At 39.8% G+C, this 23,094-nt stretch overlaps 1 protein-coding gene across 2 annotated transcripts in view; it reads right to left on the bottom strand.

The window, feature by feature from the left end:
• LOC144318844 (guanine nucleotide-binding protein G(q) subunit alpha) overlaps positions 1-23,094 on the bottom strand; it is a 307,547-nt gene that overhangs the window by 182,258 nt on the left and 102,195 nt on the right. For both annotated transcript variants that reach the window (XM_077906268.1, XM_077906260.1), the window contains exon 2: positions 18,037-18,221. In XM_077906268.1, coding sequence (XP_077762394.1) covers positions 18,037-18,221 — 185 coding nt within the window. The remainder of the gene's footprint in view (positions 1-18,036; positions 18,222-23,094) is intronic.

The following is a 23,094-nucleotide window of genomic DNA, read 5'->3' as shown; positions in this document are numbered from 1 at the left end:
ACAATGTATTCTGATCTCAGACTTAAGAACAGAGTTTACAAAATCTAAACTGGAGTAGAAGATGAAAACCAGTTTGTGCCAGGACAAACCAGGATAGATTGGAACAGAGACCACTGAATTTCCCCCAGGTCTGCCCGGGTTTGCCTTTGACAGAACACAAGCACTTGCCAATCAGCTCACCTGGCTTCCTTAACCATGAGCCACGGTAACCGAAGTAAACTTACTCACAGCCTTTTTTTGCTTAACTTACCACCTCAACACACAATCATGGAGTTTGTGCTTTCACTGTTTTGCAACTTGGCCCAGACCTTAGTATCACACACAGCTCAGAACCACAGGACGGGGACACCCAGAGCCCCAGGATCAAGTCCCGCATCAGGTTCCCTGCAGGGAGCCTGCTTCTCCCTCTGTCTACCTCTCTGCATCTCTCATCAATAAATCAATAAAATCTTAAAAAAAAAAAAAAAAAAAACACACAGGAGGAAGTAGTACTTGTAGCTATCACCAAGTTCCAGGAAGCATCATGGTCTGGTTGGTGGAGATGTGAGCAAGGCCAGAAAGGAGAGGCCTGTATCTCAGTGAGTCAGAGGAGGGCCAGGAGGGGCTGTGGGCACTCGGGTCAGAGGTCATCAGGAGAAAGGTCAACTCAGCATGGCAGGATCAGCACCCTGAGAAGGAGAAGTGGGCTACACATGAAAAATCAAGGTCTGAGAAACTCCAGGCCCAATGCTGTCCAAGCAGGTGTGGTCACAGACACAGGACTGGGGAGCCGGCGTGGAGCTGGACAGCCCAGGATGCTGGACAACTCTGTGCCGTTGAGCCAGGCAGCCGGGGATTTAGAGAGATGCCACATAACCTTATGCCTGGCAACCCTGAATATTAGTTTACCTTGCAAAGCCTCAGATTCCTTATTTAAGGAAGGAAAAGGAGAGAGTCGTGGGGAGTGTGAGAATAAAATGGGACACTTAAAGGAAGTACCTAGGACATCTGATACCCAGTGAGGTCAAACAGCTCAGCAAGAGGGAAGCTCTCACTCCATGCTAACTCCCCTGGCTCTCCTGAGGGACCGAAGGGCCCCTCACCCACTCAGGAATCTGTCCGGTTTACAGGCAGGCAAGTAATCCACTGTGGGAGAAGTTGGGTGCAGAGAGGATAGAAAGTAAAAGAATTTTGGCCCTGGCCTTTCTCGCCCAAAGAGATCATTAAAGCACAAGTGAATATACCTTATTCTTAAAGGGGAGAAACAAAAATGTCCAGAGGTGAACTACCATTTTTCTAAACGCCACTCCACATCAGTACACCATCTACAAGGCACCTCAAAATCTGTGCCTCTATTTCCCCACACTGACAGCCAGGCTCTAGCTCTCTTCCATGTTTGGGGAAACGCTAAAACAAAACAAAAAACTCTTGTCACATCATTTTCAAATCGAAGGCAAAATGCTATTACAAAGACAGTGATGGGAAGATTTTCTGCCTTTCCCCATCTACCTGGATAACTAGGCCAGCCAGATGCTAACTTGAACACTCACTAAAGCAAGTTCACAGAACACTGGTAGTGCATCTTGCTTCCATGGGGGTGAAAAGCCTAGTTTCTCATATCACATTTCAGCATACCTTTGCTTTCAGTTCACTACACAGCTGATGGCCGAGGCCAGAAAGAGTCAATTTCCAGAACGCAGAGGAATCTGTGATGAAGTTGATGAAAGTTCAGACTTATGTTTTAAGGAACAAGGTTCACAAAATAATCAGTGCTTAGGTCAAATAATTAGCAAGCTTGGGGGCTGAGCCAGATTAACATTGGTGTAGGCTAACTTTTCTCTGACTGGAAGTTTGACTCCAGAATGTTGAATAGCATCAGTATGTTTGAAAATGACTCAAGCAAATTCTGCTTTCTTACATCAACAGTTCAGAATGATGTCTATGATTGATCTCCAAAGAAGCATGTAGACTCTATACAGGCTCGTTTCAAAAAAGACCCACAAAGAAAAATGCACACACACTCAAACCATGAGAAAATGCAAACTATAAAACACAGGAATAGTAAACATCAGTAGGAGACTTTCTAGTTTGCCTGTGGTAGTCTACTACCCAACTCAGGAAATCAATCTCCTTACCAAAGTGATTTCTTTAGCATAAAAAAAAATGCTGCACATATTTGTCTTCTTTAGGTTCAAAAGTTAAGAAGGTCCCTTATTTCAAGTACTCATTCTCTATTACCAAGGAAGAAAACTCGACCACATGTTAGGGATGATGAATACAAAAGTTTCTCATTCATTTAATGGGAAACACGAATATTGAATTATCTATTTAAAACACTCATAACAGCACTGTTAATAAGAATTTTATGATTATTGGCATTGCTATTATAATAACAATACCTACATTTACACGCATAAAATCACTGTTGTGATTTTTATAATTGTATAATAATCTCATTATATCACAGCTGGGCTACCTTTCTCCAGGCAATCCAAAACCTGCTGGTTTGGATTCTCGGGTGGCTGGGCTCCGGTCTCTGCATGGTAATTAAGCTCCCCAGGTGATTCCAGATCTCACCAATGTCTGAGAACCACTGCCTCAGGCTTAGGGGAAATCTTTCTAGACACTACAGAATGAAAGGATGAAGCATCAAAACTCCTCTTTCAGAAAAAGCACTGTGGCCATATTATTTTACATTTGTCAGAAAACCGTATGAGGTAACTAACTACACAGGACCACTGCAGGCAGAAGTCCTTATTCTCACCTGCAGAGTAATGATAAAATTACAGACATTTCAAAACAAACCCTTCAGATGTGAATGTCATTTTGTACCCTTTTCATATTCAGGAAATCTCTGTCCAAATGATCCTTCAAAGAGTCCTCACTGTATGCACTACTAGATTTGTCCATGCTACAAGATTTAAAGGGACACTCTGACGAGCCACATCTGACAAGGAACACAAGATGCCAGCCAGGAATTGAATACACATCTGGCCTCAAGTTTGCAAACACCTAGAAAGGCATTTGTATTTCCTTGCAATTCATTTTTTTAAATGATTTTATTTATTCATGAGAGACACAGAAAGAGAGACAGAGGGAGAAGCAGGCTTCCTGCAGGGAGCCGGATGCGGAACTTAATCCCAGGACCCCAGGATCACGAACTGAGCCAAAGGTAGATACTCAACCACTGAGCCACCCATGTGCCGTGCAATTCACTTTTGAAGTGAAATAACCAATGCAAGTGATCATACTTGACATACAATTACTATCCCCAAAACCACTGCAAGATATAACCTCAATTTAATGATCTGAAAGTGTTACAATCTCTGAAATGAACCTAGAAGTATATGACTTATGAAAAGAACTATATCATTAGTATTTTTTTCATCATTAGTATTTAAAAAATGTAAACTATTACATCACTTTTTACCCTTATATCACTTTCTACACTTTCCAATTTTATTAAATTGGAAAGACTTAAAACATTAAAAAAGCTTAGGATTGGCAAGTATGTGGTAAAAGCAAGCACACTCAGACTGTACAGTGAAATCTGCTGTGGACTTTTGGGATGGCAATTTAGCAATCTTTATCAAAAGCCCTAAAAGTACATATACAGTTGACCCAGCAGTTCCATGTCTAGCAATTCATCACCCAAAGATATTCTTTAGGGAAAAAGTGAGAAAGCAAATCAGGAAAAAAGGGCTGTGGTACGAATCCAATAAAAACAATCATTATTTATATACAGGGCCACACTCCCTTATCTATAATCTGAAATCTTAAAAGTTCCAAGAACTGAAAGATGTTTTTGCAATTCATTTATGGGAAAATGTGACTTGTTGCAAGGCTATTTACAGTCTTATTTCACTAAATACAAACATTAATAAGTTTTGCTGCTGAAATGTTAATATATATGATTGTAGAGAACTATTCCATACCTCAGTGGGGGTTTTGTAAAATCTATAATATATTTCTCACATTATGTTTCTAAAATCTAGAAAGAAATAACTTTGCGATTCCGAAACTATTTGGCCTAGGGAGTTCTGGATATGGGATCATGAACCTACATTTATATGCACACAGTTAAATCACAATAGGTCATGATGTTTAGAGTAGTAGCCTTCTCACACGGTAAAATTACAAAGGATTTCTTTCTTCCTTCGCTTTTATGTGTTCTAAATTTTCTTTTTATAAAAAACACATTTATCTTTATATTCATAAAAATCAGTTTATTTCCATTTAGGAAAAAGAATATAGAAAAGAATCAGGTCCTTATAAAAACACCCAACCAGATTTTTCTAATTTCACATATAGCTCTATCCACCTATTATAGCTCCATGTTTTACAATTCACAGTCAAGTACCATTTTCTGCTGAATAAGCTTTCCAATCACTATTTGATTTGTGGCTCAGTTTACCATGGAGCTGTACCATTACATAAGGTATGGAAATCCAGATCAAGACCGATGGGTGGCCCAGGAGTGAAGCAATAGCTCAGATACCTTCCTGGCTCCCAGCAAAGACCTCTCCATGGGCAAAGAGCAGAGAAGCCTTGCCTCAGGCCCTGGCTGGAGTGGTCCTAGAGAACTCCACTGGCTCTTTCTCATAAGGAAATTCATTATGTGTCCTGGCGCCAAACCTGTTTGTTGTGTCAACTACATGAGTTCGCTTTTGGGAATCCTTAAGCCCAACTCTGGTTTTAAAGTCTAGCCCCATAAACTTACAAACTGGGTGATTTGGAACATTCATTTTAAACATTTTTCACCTGAGAAATTAGAACACTACTACCTACACCTCACACTTTGGAATATATTAAACATAATACCTGACACTGTGTCATGCGCAGAAGCACTTGGCAAGATATTTCTCTTCTTTTTCTTTCCTTCCCCTCTCCTTCCTTTTTCCTCACTGGACTGGCTGCCCTCTTACTTAAAACATCCTGGAACCAAGGTAACAAGACACCTAGTCAAGCTCCTTGATCTCAGCAGTCACAGTGATCTGTGAACCCCTGCAATGGGCCCCCCATCTCTGTCATTTACATTCTAGACCAGCTATCTTAGGTACTATCACAGACCAGGCCACTTTTCCTGGAACCCATTGGTGCACCTGATAATGAGAACCTAAGTCTCAGTCTTGGGTCACAGCCTCTTTCCTATCACTAAACAATCAGTAATTTCTCCTCACACATTCTGCACTTTAACCAAAGGTCCCTACATTTCTCCTACCCTGGCACATTCTGGGACAAATTAAACCATAGCCCTTTAGGGGACATGTACTAAACTGATGGTAATGTCCTAAAAGTTTTCCAACTGTATTCTCTCATTAATGCCCACACTGACTACGCAAGATAGGTACCATGCTCAACCTCATTCTTCAGATGAGGAAGGCACACCTTAGGAAATATAAGCAACTGCTGAATGTCCTTCTGCTGAAATCTTGCTGAAGTATCAGTTCTGGGATCTTTTCTCCAAAGGTTAGGTAGCCTACTGATCAGCTCATATTGCCTCTGGCAGTGGAGAGTCAGTTATTTCAAAGAGGACTCTTATTTCTGGCAACTTCAACATCACCTGGGAGCTTGTTAGGAAAGTAAAAGCTCACGTCTCTCTCAGATCCACTGAAACACAATCTGCATCTTAACAAGCTCCCCATGTGATCTGTAAATGTTTGAGAAACATTGCTCTAAAATGTAAAATCACTCTTTCCAATCTCATATTTAGTTGGATGACCCAAAGCTGACACCGGACTATGTGACATCTTTTATGCAGAGTAGGAAAGGCATCCCACCTGAGAAGAGCATTTGGCGTAAAGATGGTGTTCTTATATAAAGAAAAAGGCAACTCTCCCTTGGGGCCACCATTCTACTCCATGGCTGGGCACAAATGTCTAACATTATATAGACTACTCCACTCACAAAGTATGTGGTATTGGCAGTTTTTACATCATTGTCATGTTCCCTGAAATGAAAAAGTATCTACGTGCTGACATTGCACTTGGCTCGGCAAGGACAAAATTCCTAAAACTTCTGACAACATGGCTAATGCCAAATTTTCTACTGTGATACGGAATATAGGACCATTAAAGAATAATGGAACCCAGAAGTATTTTAACACCCATTTCTGGTGAAGGTTTGGTTGCAGTGTTCTAGAACCAAACAGCTATGTAGCTGCATCCCGTTGTCATGGACACAGGCTGTTACAAGGTAGCAAAATGGCTACAAGAGGTCAAAAGAGTAAAAACTAGAGCACAGTAGCTTCCAGAACGCACAAAGGAAAACAATCACTTGCACAGCCAAACTCTTATCCTAGAATCACTGATTTTAAGGACTGTTCACTCCCTTCCAGACATGCTAGTGGTTACCACCATCAGTACAGCCTTCTTGTCAGATCAAAACCATTATATTTTTCTTTACCACAGAGGATGCATCAAGAAGGAAGGAAGTAGGCAGCCTGCCAACCAATCTAATTATTCTTGTGCATCTCAGCAGTGATACCAACTTGATATATTCCAGTAATGCCACTCCTCTAAGTCATTTTTCATTTTGAACAAATAATACAAGATTGTAAGAGAACTGCATAATCATCTTACAAAATAGTGGGGGTAACAACTTAAAGGTGTCTTCTTAGCAAATTAACTTTGAAAAACATTAAAATCAGGAAAATAAGTGTGTTCCACATACAAGTTCCCATACAAGTTCCAAATACAAATAAAATGTATCAAGCCAAAATTAGTCATCATAGCTTTTAACGAAGGGCTTTTTTATCCCCTGAAAGGAAAGTTTCATAATATAACATGACATGATCTTTTTAAGTGCATTTTCTCATTTGGATACAGGCACATGTACTCATGAAAATCTTATGTATATTAACAATATACTACTCAAAAAAAAAATCACAATTATGTAGCAGGTGTAAGTGATTTCGGGTAAAACAATATCTGAAGAGAGTGAGAGAGTACAGCTTCTTAGAAACAAGATTTTCGGCTTTGAAAACCAAACTGTTGCTTTGTGAAATACTAAGCAAGACCTACCCTAAATTTCTACAATACCAAAAAGTAAGCCCAGAACTGAAATTACTTCTTCAGTGAGGTGAAAATGTGAAAGAAAAGTGCTAGCATTTCTCATGCCCTCCCTAGATCTCTTCAGACTTCATTAGGCATTCACTTTCCTTGGTTCCAACAAATACATTCTGCCTCTCTAATTGAAAATAGATGCATTGTTTTAAAATTAAAGGGGAAAATCATGCATTACTTGGTTTAAAAGAACAAGGAAAGTATTTATGTGATGCTTTGCCAGGAGTTAAGCAGGAACAGCCAAATGACCAGATTCACAACTTCCTACTAAAATGTGTTAAACTCTGCCACATGTATTTTGTATGGTGGCTGTCAGTCCCCGGGCATCCAAGATCTGAGCAGATGAAAGGGGTTTTACAGGAAGACTGCTTACACAGAATTCTCTCGGGTTTGGACAGATCAGATCCATAATATTCCTTCAAGCACTCACAGTTTCCTTTTTCAAAAACAGCCAAAGTGGTTTCTGTTGACTAGCACATAGGAGGCACTTAAAAAATATCTATTGAATGACTAAATGAAAAGAACATCATCTCCATTTAACAATGGACAACTTTTCAATTTTTCAGACTATTGCCATTTAATTCCTGCAACACATTGTAAAGTAAGGGATTATAATCACCATAATTTTACAAATAAAGAAACTGGAATTCAGAGAGATTAATTTACTCATATCAGGTAGTGATTTTGTTCTAAAGCTGGATCTCAAGGCTAATTGTGTTGGACTCCAGCAATACCACAGTAATACCACCCTGCACACAAGCTCATCATCGTACAGTAAACAAATGTTCACTTGTTCATTTATTCAACAGAGCAGAACGTGTGCCGAATACTGTGCTACGTTTAAATACTAAAAGCCCCTATCTCTGCTCTCAAGTGTAAATTTTCTTCCTTTCATCCAACTTTAAATGATGTGGATTAGCTGAAGACAGACACATGAGATGAGTTACTTCCAGATGAGATGGGCCACACAGCAGACTGAGGCAAGTAGGCCAAAGAAACATGATCTGAAGACAGTCATTATATAGGTACAAGATGGGAGAGGATACTAGCATTTCATCAGCTTCATCCTCACATATATAAAGAATGTCCATAGGTAATTTCTAATGCACAAAACATCAATTATACTTATTATTTTTTAGGAGTTTTTTTACATATTGAGGATATATGATATAATTATGACTGTTATATGTACGCGTGTGTGTTTACATGTCTCCAGTTCCACCCATGCTTCATACTTACTTCACCAAGATCAGTTGCTTCCCAATATCTTCATTAAGGCATAATTGAATAAAAATTTTACATAATAGGATTAAAATATTATGGTTAATGAAAGAACAAAACCAGTTTGCATTTACCTTTCTACCGAACTACAGCTCTCACACTGAGCCACAAAGAAGGTTAATTTCTACAATAGTTGGAGACCACACAAGAGCAACAAAAAAGAAAATCCAGATAAGCCTATTCAATCCTTCCAAGAGGCTATAGATAGTATCGATATGAAATAAAAAGGGATTCTGGTGCCAAATCTGCCAAATCTAAGTGGTGCAGAGCAATGCTGCCTAAAAGGGGATTCATGGAAGGAACTTGGTAGAACCCCATTGTTTTCAGTCTGGATGCCACTCCAGTTAAGGGAAATGCTATGGTGCGAAAGAACATGACCCCATTGAATAATGATAAAACCACATAGCAGCTCCATCACCCTTTATGAATGAGCTACGTGACAATAAAAATGTCACATTATTAATCCAGGAAAAATGGATGTCCTCCTACTGAGCTATGTAGCCAAAACGGGCTAAATAAGAAAATGAACTGAGGTCTCAGGGAAGGGGGAAGCCCCTTGTATTACAGAGAACAATCATAATATTTGGATTCATCCTGGGAAATCTACCATTAGTTAAAGAAATGTTCTTCCTTGAAAGTACCTTAATTACAAGTGAATACATTCCAAGCTTGTATAATCTTCAGAATAAAACCAAAGCTGAATGACTTATACTATCTGATATTAGACACAATGCAAGATTAGCCTTTAACACAGTATTGACACAAAGATACACAAACCAGACCAAGGAATCAGAATAGACAGTTCAGAAACCACCCCACATATACACATTCACTTAATTTGCAACCAAGTGACAGCCTGGCATTGCACTTGGTAAAGGATGGTGTTTTTCAATAAATTAGGTTGGGTTAATTAGATATCCATATGAAAAAAAACTAAAACTTGACCCCCGCCCCACACCATATTCTACAATCCATCTGAATGGATTTTAGAGCTAAATGTAAAAAGCAAAAAAGAAGAATTTAGAAGACAAACCAGTAGATTACCTAAAAGACCTGAAAGTGGGCAAAAGTTACTTCCAAATGGACACACAAAGCATTCATCAGAAGGGGGGAAATGAGAACTTCTTCCCCCTCAAGGAACCAAGAAGTAAAGAAGAAGCAAGCCACAAAGTGGAGGAGATATCTGCAATAAATGTACTCAACAGAAATGAAGATCCTCAATATACAAGACTCTTACAAAATTACAAGAAATCAAACAACCCAGCAGGAAAAAAAAAAAAAAACTTTTTTAAACAACCAAATAGCCAATGAACATATGAAAAAGTGCTCAGCACCCCTAGTTGTCAAAGAAATGCAAATTAAAACAACAATGTGATGCCATTATCCAGCTACTAGATTAGCTAAAATAAAAGACTAATAATACCAAGACCTGTCAAGGACTGAGAGCAACTAGAACTCTCATAGAGAGCTTGTAGGAGGATAAATTGGTACAACTGTTCTAGAAAACTCTTTGGTAGTATTTATGTACTGAAACTGACCAGATGTATCCATTCTGACTCAGCAATTCCAAATCCTAGGTATATAATCTGAAGAAATGCATGTTATGTTCATCAAAAGACAGGTACAGGAATATTTATATTGGCATCATTCGTAATAGCCAAAAATACCCAAATTTATATTAACAATAGGACATATAAACAAACTGTGGCATATTCATAAGATGACATATTATAAAACAGTGCTGTCCAATACAGAACCACAAGTAACATGCAAATTTTAATGTAGATTAATAAGATTAAATTTAAAAATCAGTTCCTCAGATTACCACACTTTACAGGCTCAATGGCCACATGTGGCTGGTGGCTACCATATTATACAGCAGGGACATGAAGCATTTTCACAAAATTCTATGGGGGCATTGCTATTATACATATATAAATGAGAATAACTGAATTACAATGATAAGTAAAAACAGGGGCGAATGCCCCAAATGTAACATTGAGCAGAATAAACCATATAGAAAGGAGTATATGCTATATGCTTCCATTCATACAAAGTTCAAACACTACACAACTAATCTATGGTATTAGAAGTCAGGAGGTAGTCACCCTTTGGGAGTTGGGGGCATTGACTAGAAGGCAGGATGAGGAGGCTTCTGTAGTTTTAGTCATACTGACCTGGATCAGTAGATATGAAAACAAGTGTCTTCACAATGGAAAAACACAAGTGGCTCAATATTGGTGATATATACATCTCTCTGTATGTAACCAAAAAGAGAGAGAGAGAAATTAAGCCTCACTCTACGGCTCAAGTTCTTCTTTGTTTCAGAATCTTCCTCCAATAAAACTCAACTCAAGATGCTCAGCCTGGGGGTGCCTGGCTAGCTAAATTGGTTCAGCATCTGACTCTTGGTTTCGGCTCAGGTCACAATCCCAGGATTGTTGTGGGATTGAGCCCTGTGACATGTTCCACCTCAGTGCGGAGTCTGCCTGAGATTCTCTCCCTCTCCCTCTGCCCTTCTCCCAACTTATGCACAAGCACACATACTCTCTCTAAAATTAAATAAAAACTTTAAACAACAACAACAAAAAGATGCTCATCCTGGATAAATGCTATGGCACGCCTTTGGATTATGGAATTTTAGCCAAGCGAAGGGGATTTTTAACAAGTCTTACATTCTTCTATTTTTACATGGCCATCAGAGGTATAAGATGAATAAAGAACTGCAATGAAACAAAGACAGAGTGAAGAGAGAAAACTATGGCTAGAAAGTATTTGCCAGATATTAAAAGAGAAAAGTATGTAAAGAAGAGTCTGAAAGCTCACAAAGCTACTGGAAAATCAGTCGTGATTCAACTCCCAATAAGAATCCTAGAGAGAGGGATCCCTGGGTGGCTCAGCGGTTTAGCACCTGCCTTTGGCCCAGGGCACAATCCTGGAGTCCCAGGATCGAGTCCTGTGTCGGGCTCCCGGCATGGAGCCTGCTTCTCCCTCCTCCTGTGTCTCTGCCTCTCTCTCTCTCTCTCTCTCTCTCTCTCTCTCTCTCATAAATAAATAAATAAATCTTAAAAAAAAAAAAAAAAGAATTCTAGAGAGAAGGGAGGAAGTTGTAAACCAACCTCAGATCAAGTTGGCCGTGAAAAGTCTCCAGATTCTTTAGACTCTTTATTAAAAAGAAAACTCAGATTGTAGAAGCAGGAGTAGAAAGTATTCCTAGGAGAAAGTGCATACTGTCTTCGGTGGCCAGTAGCCAACAACCCAACGGAAATACTGTCACTGGCAATCTCCCCAATACCTGCATCTGATTTTGACCTTTGTTTTATTTTTGATTTTTAAAAATTTTGACCTTTGAATGCCATTTAAAAGGGGAAAAAACTGCATGGATGTAAATATTGTAATCACTCATGGGATTCAAATGCAAAGAAAAATCTCCATGGGGCTAGAGATCACTATCACTTAGAATCTCTCGTTTATTGTCTTTGGTTTTAATTTTCCTAAGTGCTCTGGAATGGACAAAGTCCCAAAAAGGGAGGAGATTGAAATTATAACAAAATAACAAGAGCTTTCTTAGAGTTTTTGGAATCAGAGAATCAGCACGAGGGAAAACTGTGCTGGGAAGGGTTTTAGAGGATGTCCAGTCCATCCCTGGTCTTATTTTAGCAAAATTGCCTTAAAGAATTTCACATGTAAAAAAAAAACATTCTATTTTTGAATGCATCCTGATAAGGAGATGGCTTTACCTCCCTTGGTGTCCCATTTCAATGACTGTCACTCTGACGAAAGTTTCCCTCAGATACCTCCTATATCTGGTCATGCTGTTTAAATGATTTTCTGTTTGTTTTATTCTTAATAAACACAGAAGATTAGCAATGTTCATTGCCTCCATGATAATTCATCTTTTAACAACTTGTAATCTCTTTTTTTAGTTATCGCCTACAAGATATTTTCATATACATTATCTATTTGACTCTTGAAACAATCCTATTATTATCTGTCCCATTTTATACATGTGGACACTCCAGCTTAGAGAGTAAGGAAAGTTAGGCTTAGGGAAAAAAAAAAAAGTCTGACAAAAATCCCAAGGTTACTTAGCTATTCAGGTCTTGGGCTCAAATTCAGCTACGTCCTTCATATATATGTGTGTTACCAAGTCACTAGCCCCACAACCTCTCCATGCCCCCATTCTGAATAAGTCCAGAATGAGAAGTTGTACTTTGGGATAGGCCTAGCAAATGCTGGGAAAAACTGGAGGACTCTCTTCCATAGAGAATCCACATGTGATTTCCTTTTCTAAATTGACAGTGTGACTTAGCAGCGGGTAATTGTGATTTGTGGCAGCATTATTCCCTTCTTCTAGTAACTGCACCCTGATTTCCCTCAGGAGCTGTCGATCCAATTGCCCAGACTTGTCAGAGAGCTAGCACAGAATCCAGGCCAGACTTCTCAGGCAAGTTTTTTCCCCAGGAATCTGAATCTTGGATGGAGTGACAGGAGAATGAAAATGGTCAGAGTCCAGGTATCTCACAGATGGGCTCCCCAGACCTGCTCTGGTTTCCAAGAACTAAGCCTCCTGCTTCTCCACACTTCTCGGGGGTCACCTCATATTCTCATTGGGCACCTCTTCTACTTCCGTTAGCCAGGGTTGGCTTCTATCGCTTGCAAGCACAGAACACTGCCTGATACAACCCTTGGGAGGAACAGATAAAAATACATACTTGGTAAGTTCTGCTTTCATTATGCACTTATTCTGTAGGTGAGAAATATTAAAAGGAAATCAGCCTCTTAGCATGTTGTAAACTATGAAAATTCCTTCACAGGGAAAAAAGGAGTCCAGTAATTTCTTGTGCCACTGACTCAAGGCAGGAATCAGTTGGCAAGTTCTCCAGAATCCTGGCTGTGTTTTTTTCTAAAACACGGCTTCTGGAACCTTAGATTTCTCAAGAGGTACAGAAAATTCAGAAAGCTGTCAGTGTTTAAAAGAGGTATTCTCCTAGTGAAAAGTCCTTTCTGGGAGGGCTCAAGGAGGACAGAGCACAACTTGTGTTCCAAGAGACACTCAGCCACCAGGAGAAAGGGAAATAGGTGTCAGACCTGGAAACTCCTGGCTAGTTAGTGAGAAGCAACCGCAGCTTTGCTGTCAAGTGAGTCCCAGTCATCCAGACTTCCAGGTCTAAAAGCAGAAACTAGAAGAACAGGTAACATTATCTACTCAACATTATCAAGTGGTGGAGTTCTACTCAGTAACTCTCTTGAGTTCACCGCATGAAGAAGCATCCCATCAGATTTCTTTTTTCTTCCTGGGACTGGTCAAGGCAGCAAAAGCCTGTCAATACTTTGAAATTGCCCTAAGAATTGCCTGATTTCACAGTTTGTAGAAACTACAAGCCAACGATAAAGGGATACCAGGATCTGCTAGTCTGAGGTAATCTATTCAATGAGCAAAAGCACTGGCAACATGTGGGGCATGTTGTGGAGACAATGAATCACAAGACAAGAAGCTTGCTCACTATAACGTAATGTGCAATCTGAGAAAATAAGGCACCTGCATATGAATTATCAATAGGTGATGCAGGAACTGCCAGACACAGATAACACGTACACAAAAATCAGGAGTCAATACCTCGAGATCTATCCCATCTCCCAACCCCCCACTTTAATTCAAGATAGTTCTTAGCCATGTGAGCACAGAAACTTTTTCTCTCTTCCTTCTTATGAAGCTGATTTCAACACCTAAACAAATAATCAGAAGACTACATCTGCGTAAGAGGGGAAACCATAAAATAATAATACTGAAAATTCTCCCTTTTGAAGAGTAAAAAATGACAGAGGTACGTCACAGTCGAATGCTTTGTAATTAGTGGAGCATTAAATGTATCTTTTGATTTAAGTAGGCGACAAACATTTAATCCCTCTTAACATCAGCTATCAACAGTTGTGTTTAGGGATATGGCAAAGTAATATTTAGGAAAAAATAAACCCTTGCTCACAGTACATTCAGAAGTCTCCAGACATATTCTCTCATTTGGGTGGAGTCCAAGCAGCTCACCTATAAACATTACTCGCTTGGCAAAGAAAATTCAAGATAGTGGATACTTACCCAGGAAAGAACTGATCTTTATTTTGGTACAAGTCTGTAATTTATTACAAACTACTCCTGAGCTAGCCAATCCCTCAAACACTGTGTGGTCCACACCACCATCTAGGGCAGAGACAGTGGCCTGGACTCCCCTGACCACTGCACCAGCCCCCTAGGTAACCAGTAAAATTCTCAACTCAATGTAGTAACACTTATGCAGAAACCAAAGAAATTCCAATATTCTGGTGCGGTATTCCATTGCTAGAACGAATTTCACGGCAAAGGAAACTGTCAACAATTTCCCAGTTAAGAACAGGGCATACCATTTTTTAAGCTACATTTTGCTCTATAAAATACATGAACTTATTAGAAGCAAGTACCAAGTTAGGAGAAAAATACTAGAAAGTGTTTGTCTTTATTTATGCTAACTCCATACATTATGACCAATGTGGCCATAGATTCAAAGAAGCTTTTGTAAAAACGTTTTTTAACATCTTTAGTGTCACAAAATAATATAAACCACAGTGCATTTCTTCCAAGTAATTGCTAAAAAAAAAAAAAAAAATGCATACCAAATCCCTTGAACTATTTATAAAACAGAGAGCATACTGTAACCAGAAACTTCTATAGGAAATTCCAACTGAAACATAAAATATTATTATTAAATGGGTATCATAAACACAGGAAAATAAAATTCAAACTTCTTAGCCTGGATTCAAAACCTTTCAGAAATATATTCCAAACCATTTTTAAATTTTATTTTCCAGTTGTCCTCTATAAGAATTCTGCTCAAGTTAAATTGACCAACACAGTCACATTCCTTTTTTCTGAACATTTTGCTCCTGCCATTCCTCTGCCCCAGAGTGCCTCTCCCTCAGCCATGCCCTTGACTCTTTCTGGATTGTCAATTTCTGCTCTGACAGCACACAGCATTTATTCCCTTTTGCACATAAAACCACTTCAGCAACGAGCTGCTGATTTAAATCAGAATAAGCATTTCAACAACTTAAAGGCAGGAGACTCAGTTGCCTAAAAAGCGATTTGCCCGCTCATAAAACAGTATTTTTTGAGCCTCTACTATGTATAAGGTACAATACCAGGGTCCTCGAAAAACGCTGAGGCACAAGCGACATCACCTACTTTTTAAGGAGCTTTGAGTCTAGTGGGGAAAATAAGATCAACACCCAACTCATCATGATGAATGTAATAAGCGAGGCAACTGTAAACACTCCACTATGGTTTCTGCTAAAAGAGGGTGGGATTACTTAGTGCAAGGCAGGGGGCGGTGTGCCGAGAACTCTAGGAGGAAATGGCAGTTGGGTGGAATAGAAATAGGACATTATGTCCTCAAGAAGCATTAACAAAAGCAAGGAGTGGGCAGAGCTCAGGAAGTTAATGGATGAAGCAAGGAGTGATGCTTCAGAATATGTGTACATTGTAGAGAAAGTGGAACAAATGGGAAAGTAATTTATATTACAAATTAAAGGGGATTAAACATACTGAGAAATTCAGAGGCTCCCATACGCTCACGTCACTATATTAGGCAGTGTATTAAGCAACCAAGAGATGTGGGAAGATTCCACAGGGTAATTATAATATCTGAGAAAAATTGTATTATTATCACTTTTTATGATGTCGATTTTTAACTGAATGGTATTCACCACAATAAAGTCTACTTAATTAGAACTGCTACAAAGAGTTCAAGTAACACATGTTGTTAAATATTCTTCACTGTGTTACGTGAATAAGGCATAATAAGTTCCACTCCATCTTCCATATCTACATGATAGTACAATAAATGGGCCTCCCATGAAAAGCTAATACCAAAGCAAGATCCTGAAGTATTCTTCTGGAACATCCAAGAAAGATGGTTTTTGTGCATCATTAAGGGAAACTGCATTATATTATAAGGGGTCAACTGGCAATATGTTTATATATATATAAACACACACACACAGCTGACCCTTGAAAAAGATGGGTTTGGACCGTAGGTGCACTTATAGGTGGATTATTTGGATACACACAGTACAGTATTGTAAATGTATTTTCTCTTCCTTAGGATTTCCTTAATAACATTTTCTTTTCTCCAGCTTGTTTTTAACAATACAGTATATAATACATATAACACACAAAATATGTATGAATCGACTGTTTATATTCCTGGTAAGGCTTTTGGTCAACAGTAGGCTATTAGTTAAGTCTTGGAATAGTCAAAAGTTGTATGTGGATTTTTGCCTGCACAGGGGGTTGGGACCTCTAATTCCCACGTTGTTCAAGGGTCATCTGTATGTATATCATACCACGTATGTGGTTAACTCAGTGAGAATCCAAGTCGCCGGCATTAAGGCACAATTCTTTTCAGAGAATTTTCTCACAACTGCAATGAAACAAGTGTGTCACTATTTCAGAAACTCATTAACTGAAATTTCTCGGTGGGGGACAACCCTGATCCTTCTAAATTTAGACTGGTTAGATATCCAGGCAGCCTCATCTGGTTCAGGCACCACGTTCCCAGGCTCATAAACCTGCCTACATCGTTTTCACTCTTGAGGGTAGAAACAGGAAAGATTCTTTGTGGAGGGTCTATCTGCTGTTTGTGGAGACACTCTCCTGTCACCATTGGAAAACTAAGTGCCAGAGTATCGGTTAGATAAGACACAGCCAGTCGATTTCAAGGAAACATCCAAGAAAAATAACTGCCTGATTTTAAAGTGATCTGTACACTCAGAAGCTTCTAGATGGTAAGAGAAGTGGAGATACACAGCATTGCTTTATTTTACCTATGATTCACTTTGAGTTACATCTCAGTTTATGAGTCACAGTGGGCATGCCAGCTTCTTGCTGTCACATATTGACCTGGTAGACAGAAACATTTTTAAGTGTAGATTATCAAGAGCACAGAGAGACTGGAAGTCCTGATGGAAGGCCCTCGAACAAATGTAGGTGCAAATGCAATGTTCTGTCAACAAAAAGTGAGGTTTTACCAGCTTACTGTAACATCAACACCTACAGGCCCTGAGAAAATTTAGATTTTGTTTTCCTCCTCACCTTTTCTCAAGTGATTTTAGAAGTTTGCATTACTGTAACACAACGGCAGGGAAACATGTTTGAAAGGTTATTGGAAGTGACAGATGGACCTATTTTGAAATAAAATTAAGCCTGTGGTACTACTGAAAGGAAGTCACGAAATCCAAAATTAAACTGGACAGAATGCTCTTAAGCTGTTTTTGTTCTCCACCCCCCACCCCCCCACCCCCGCCAAGGAAGCAGAAAGAGTGGGAGGTTGAAGAAGGGAGGTCACTGTCTTTTCTCTGAATTCCCTCACCTTGGTCAATTTGTCCTGAACTTCCAACCTGTCTTCTTAATGGAATGTGGCACCCTGGAAATTTTAAACCTCCATATATTTATCATCAGACATCCAAATATGTCTTCCACTGATATCACTAAGAACACAATTCTAATTGTGCTTAGATGTGACTTTAAAGATTTCAGAAAAAAAGAAAAAAACTATAAAGCACATATCGAACCATCAAATGTCCCACTCTCATCCTGAGATGAAAAATGTGTGCTTCAGAAACCCACTGTGCAGCCCAGACGTGTGAAGGGAGTAGCCGACCCAGGAGGAGCCCCGCCTACCTTATTGTGCTCGTACTTGTAGGGGATCTTGAGCGTGTCCATGGCTCTGATCATAGCCTGCATGGCCGTGAAGATGTTCTGATACACCAGCTTGGTGAAGCCCCTTTTGTCTTCATCAGAGTAGCCCGACCCATGGATGATTCTCATCTGCTTGATAAACGTACTCTTGCCACTCTCTCCTGTCCCTGCAAGATGGACAACAGCAAAAGATGTCATCAGACCGTGACACCTCCTCCCAGTCTCCCAGACAGCTAAACTGGACACGGCGGCTTAGACAGGTAGCATCCCGGTGCAGACCCCCTGGGGGAGCCGCACAGGACAGTGGTGCCACTAGGGGTGGAGATGCCACCTGCACAGAACGCTCAACAAAACTGGAGGGTAAGAACCCATTTCAGAGGCCCATGAGCTTTAAAAAAAAAAAAAAAAAAACCATAATAAAACATAACAAAAAACCAACTTATCACCTCTTTGGAAAGCCACTCAGCATGGAATTTGGATAGTGATTTGTAACCATGTATCTTAACAAGAAACACAAGGAAATCGTCTTTTTTTTTTTTTTTAATTTTTATTTATTTATGATAGTCACACAGAGAGAGAGAGAGAGAGGCAGAGACACAGGCAGAGGGAGAAGCAGGCTCCATGCACCGGGAGCCCGACGTGGGATTCGATCCCGGGTCTCCAGGATCGCGCCCTGGGCCAAAGGCAGGCGCCAAACCGCTGCGCCACCCAGGGATCCCGGAAATCGTCTTTTGAAGAGAATCAACACTTGATAAAGCTCTCCTCCCTGGAGAATATCTGAAAGACCTCCAGGAGGCAGGGTTTGGATCTGGAAATGACAATGCACTGACAGAAATGCTGTTCAGAAAGCAGTAAGAGAAAAATGCCTCGGAATTTCTAGACATTCCCTTTCACTTTAAAATGGTGTCTATGTGTGTACATATACATACACACATGCACATATATATGTAGAGCATAGTATCCAGATAAGAATCAGGAATTTCCTAGATAGGAAGCATCAACTGTATGTGCCTGAGTTATTTCAAGGAATCGCCTAACTCAGAGAAGTCACAGTGGCTCTCCTTCCCTCTGTCCCTTCTTGACTAATAGCGTGATATAAAAATTTACTGTTACTGGATTTTTCTCCTCCATGCTCTTATTTTCTCCCTTTCCAACGCCCCTAACATAAGCCTGAGGGCAATCCCTAACAAAGCTACCAATGACCCAGGGAGAAAGACAAGACAGAAAGATGAGAGATCCTATCACTGAATGACAGAAACTATGTGGAAAGAAGTATCTTCCACACGAATCTAAAACTACAAATGTTAAAAACTTCATTTTTCCAAATGTAGGTGGCTTCTTTTGTATGTCACTTCATTTCTGAATACTTCTTATTCACTTTTAAGCTTCCCTGAGATTTCCAAAACAATAACTATCTCGGTCTTCCCCTAGAAGTGTAGAAAAACACTAAAAGCTCCTATTTTGGAATTAAATATGGAAGAATAAAATAATTGAAACACTGGATGGCTAGCATGTCCTTATTGCCATTCCTGACTTACGAGGTGCTTTTAAAAACAAAACAAAACAAAACAAAACAAAACAAAACAAAAAAACTAAAAAGTAGGAATACCGCATCTGTCCTCATTTCATTTTGTCTTTCTGCGGGTTGGATTTCATTTTCATCTTTATAAACAATCACAAAACATTCAAGTAAGTGTTACGGTTTCCACAGAAGCAATCACTTAAATGACTACAGATGTGCGGGTAAACACAGAAGCCTCGCCCAGTTACAGTGCAAGATGATTTCTAGCTCTGAGCTCCTGGGTCAGCAGCCCCTTTATCATTTTCATATGACTTTTAATAAGTGATCTGGAGTGTTTGATCTATAAAGTTAACACTGCAATGTGAATGCCATCAACCCATTTTAACAAGCTTTCATTCCAAGAGTTTTTATTTTTATTTATTTTTGTTTTTTTTTTATTCATTCCAAGAGTTTTTAAATGACTATTTTATGATCCCCACCATGAATAATAACTATAGGGGAAAGAAAACCCCAAAGTATTTAAAAAGTGGCACTGCTGGTAGAAATAAAGCTATGTAATTGTTTCTCCTGGCTGATCAACAATTTATAGAAAACAATAGGTATCCTTAGTCTCCCAAGCAAGTCAAAGTATGTAGGGGAAAAAAATCCAGATTGCTTCTTTGCTTATTATCCCTATCCCAGGGGCAGTGGCTTGCTCTCAGGGCCCAATCGGTGACAGAATCATCAAATCAGAATCCCTGCTAGTTCTTTCCACAACAAAAACAATAAGAAATCTTAATACATGAGGTTAATGGAACGAGAAGAAAAGGAAAGAGAATCAGGCGATAGGGTCTCTTCCTCCTGGCTATCAAAGCAGCTTTTATATGCTCATTTGGGTGAGTATGAAGCATATAACATAAAAATAAGAAAGGAGCAGACAAACTACACTGGCTTGTGTTTCACTTAAGTCTCACCGGGATGAGCAGTCAGTGCTTGGTACCTCTTTGGAGCAAGTCCTGGGGGTATCGCACTAATGAAGAGTCCAGAGGCAGAAAATGCAGGACCAATGAATGAATGGGGGCATATAAAGGTAAAAGAAAAAAGAATCCAAAAAAAATCAACTCCAAAGTAAGACATGCTCCCTATTGCCCCAGACACACCCTGAGAAACTTTCTCTCCATTTTCTTTTTTTTTTTTTTTAAGATTTTATTTACTTATTCATAGAGATGCAGAGAGATAGAGAGAGAGGCAGAGACACAGGCAGAGGGAGAAGCAGGCTCCATGCAGAGAGCCTGACGTGGGACTCGATCCAGGGTCTCCAGGATCATGCCCTGGCCACAGCCCCTTTGCCCTCTGTTTTTTTCCTGGGTTTAGCACACAGAAGACACTAGGAGGAGACCACAGAGCAGGGAAATGAGGAAGGGGAAATTTTCACACAGCTCGCTCCCTGCAAGGGCACCAGATACACCACGTCCCCTTCAAAGGCCACAGCTATTGCTGGCTGTCCTGGCCCCAGACAGCTACCTTTCTGGGTTCCCGTGACTGTTCTCAGTCTCAGGGGCTACTGCCAGCCCCTAGGGACCTAGTTCCCTTCTAGAATTGCCCTCAGCCGCCCAGCTGGAGTATCCACAGGTTTCCTGCTGGGACCCTGACTGGTACAGATGCCATAAGGACAATAGGGGAACCTATTGACCCTTTCTCTAGAAACCTTACTCATGAGGTCCTCTCTAGTCTGTAAAGAGCTTGCTAGTCACTAACTCACTCTCCTAACACTCTCCTGGAGCCCAACTGCGATGAAGAAATGACAGAGCCCGAGTCTCCCCCAAAGTCCTAACAAATACAGTACTAGCCACCTGTCCCCAGAATATGCACATGTCTCCCTCCAAGAAACACCCTCTCCAAGACCAGTCTCCAATACAGACAGGGGAAACCACAGTCTCTACCTCCTGAATATCCCCCCTCTTATAAAGAAAATCCAAAGAAATCTGTGTTCTACCCTTTATACTTTGCAAGAACTTTGAAATATATTGTCATTTCATCCTTTCAAAAATCTGTGAGATGGATGTCTTTATCCTCATTTCACATAAGAGGAAAGGCTGTGGAGCGGTGAGACCTCAAGCTAAGATGCCATGGCCAGTAACAAGGGCCCAGCCCAGCTCTCAGCTACCCAGAGTGGGTTTGTCACTATTTTCTTAGTCATGACTGCTCTAATTACCCTAAGGGGTAATTAGCTTCTAATGCCCACTGGCTAAAAATATCTTACCATGGCTTTGACTTCACCCAACTTTTATTCACTTAATATAATTTCGAATTTCTGAATACTCCTTCAATTAAGGGGACCCATTTTGAATCTCTATGCCATCTTCTAATGGACTCACCATCCTTCCCAGACAAATTTCACCCATGAACTCAATGCTCACCCTTTGCTGTTACTATATAAATGCACCAAGCCCAGAGTGAGAAGGCAGAGCTTCATGTAAGAGAAAGTCTGCGTGATTTCAAACACCATATATAGAAAAGTCAACTGACATATTATTCCTTACTAATGATGGATTTAGCCACAAAAAAAAAAAAAAAAAAAAGAAAAAAGTATATGGACTGAAACCTCACAACCGAGCAAAAACTTCAGCTTCTTTGTTTGTAGAGTTCTATCATGGAGACAAATGTGTAAGCCAAATATGTTGTTCTCCTATTTTTATAGACTTATACAACATTCTCAGGATTTGAAATGGACATTTTAACAATCTACTCATGATGAATATGAAAAGAAATATTTGGTACAACTGGAAAAAAAAAACAGCTGTTATCAAATTCAATAAAATGGTGTTGTTTCCTAAGGCCACATGAAAAGCCCAAGAGACTTCATAATTCTTTATATCTGATGAGAGAAAGCAGACTTTTCTGCTAGTAGATTCTCTGTGAATCCAGCGATGGCTAATTTCTCTTCACAGCACAAGGCATAAGTAACTCTTGACCTAGCTCAAGAAATACCCATCTATTGTTTCCAAAGCCACTGATATGATCTAGCAGCGAGCACTCACATGAAAGCAGGGGCGGGAGACACTCTCATTTTTGCTAATTTGAATATATCTTCAATCGAGTCATTTAATAACTTCAACAAGCACATCAACACACATAAGGGTATGTACCCCATGATAGTGCTTTTTCTCTTTAAATGCTCTCTATAAATATGGCTAAAAATTTGCCCCAGAAAAGCTGTTTTACCTCTGGGTAGGTACTCTCCCTTCCCTTATTCTAGCTCACCAGAACACCCAGAAATGAGACTGTGTAAGAATCATGCTTATATTAAAGGGGGCACACATAGGGTGCCTGGCTGGCTGGCTCAGTCAGTAGAGCAAGCGACTCTTGATACTGCATTGTAAGTTCGAGCCGCACATTGGGTGTAGAGATTACTTAAAATTAAAATCTTAAAAAAGGGGTAGGAGGCTAGGGGGCACACCATCCAGCATGCATAATTGGCTTTAAGGGGTATTTACTTAGTTTTTTCTTCCCTACCCATCAGATCAGGAAAAAGCACA

Source organism: Canis aureus, chromosome 1 (genome assembly GCF_053574225.1).
Source record: "Canis aureus isolate CA01 chromosome 1, VMU_Caureus_v.1.0, whole genome shotgun sequence".
Taxonomy (NCBI): Eukaryota; Metazoa; Chordata; class Mammalia; order Carnivora; family Canidae; genus Canis; species Canis aureus.
Note: the sequence above shows the minus strand (reverse complement) of the source record. Positions and strands in the feature narration are given on the sequence as shown.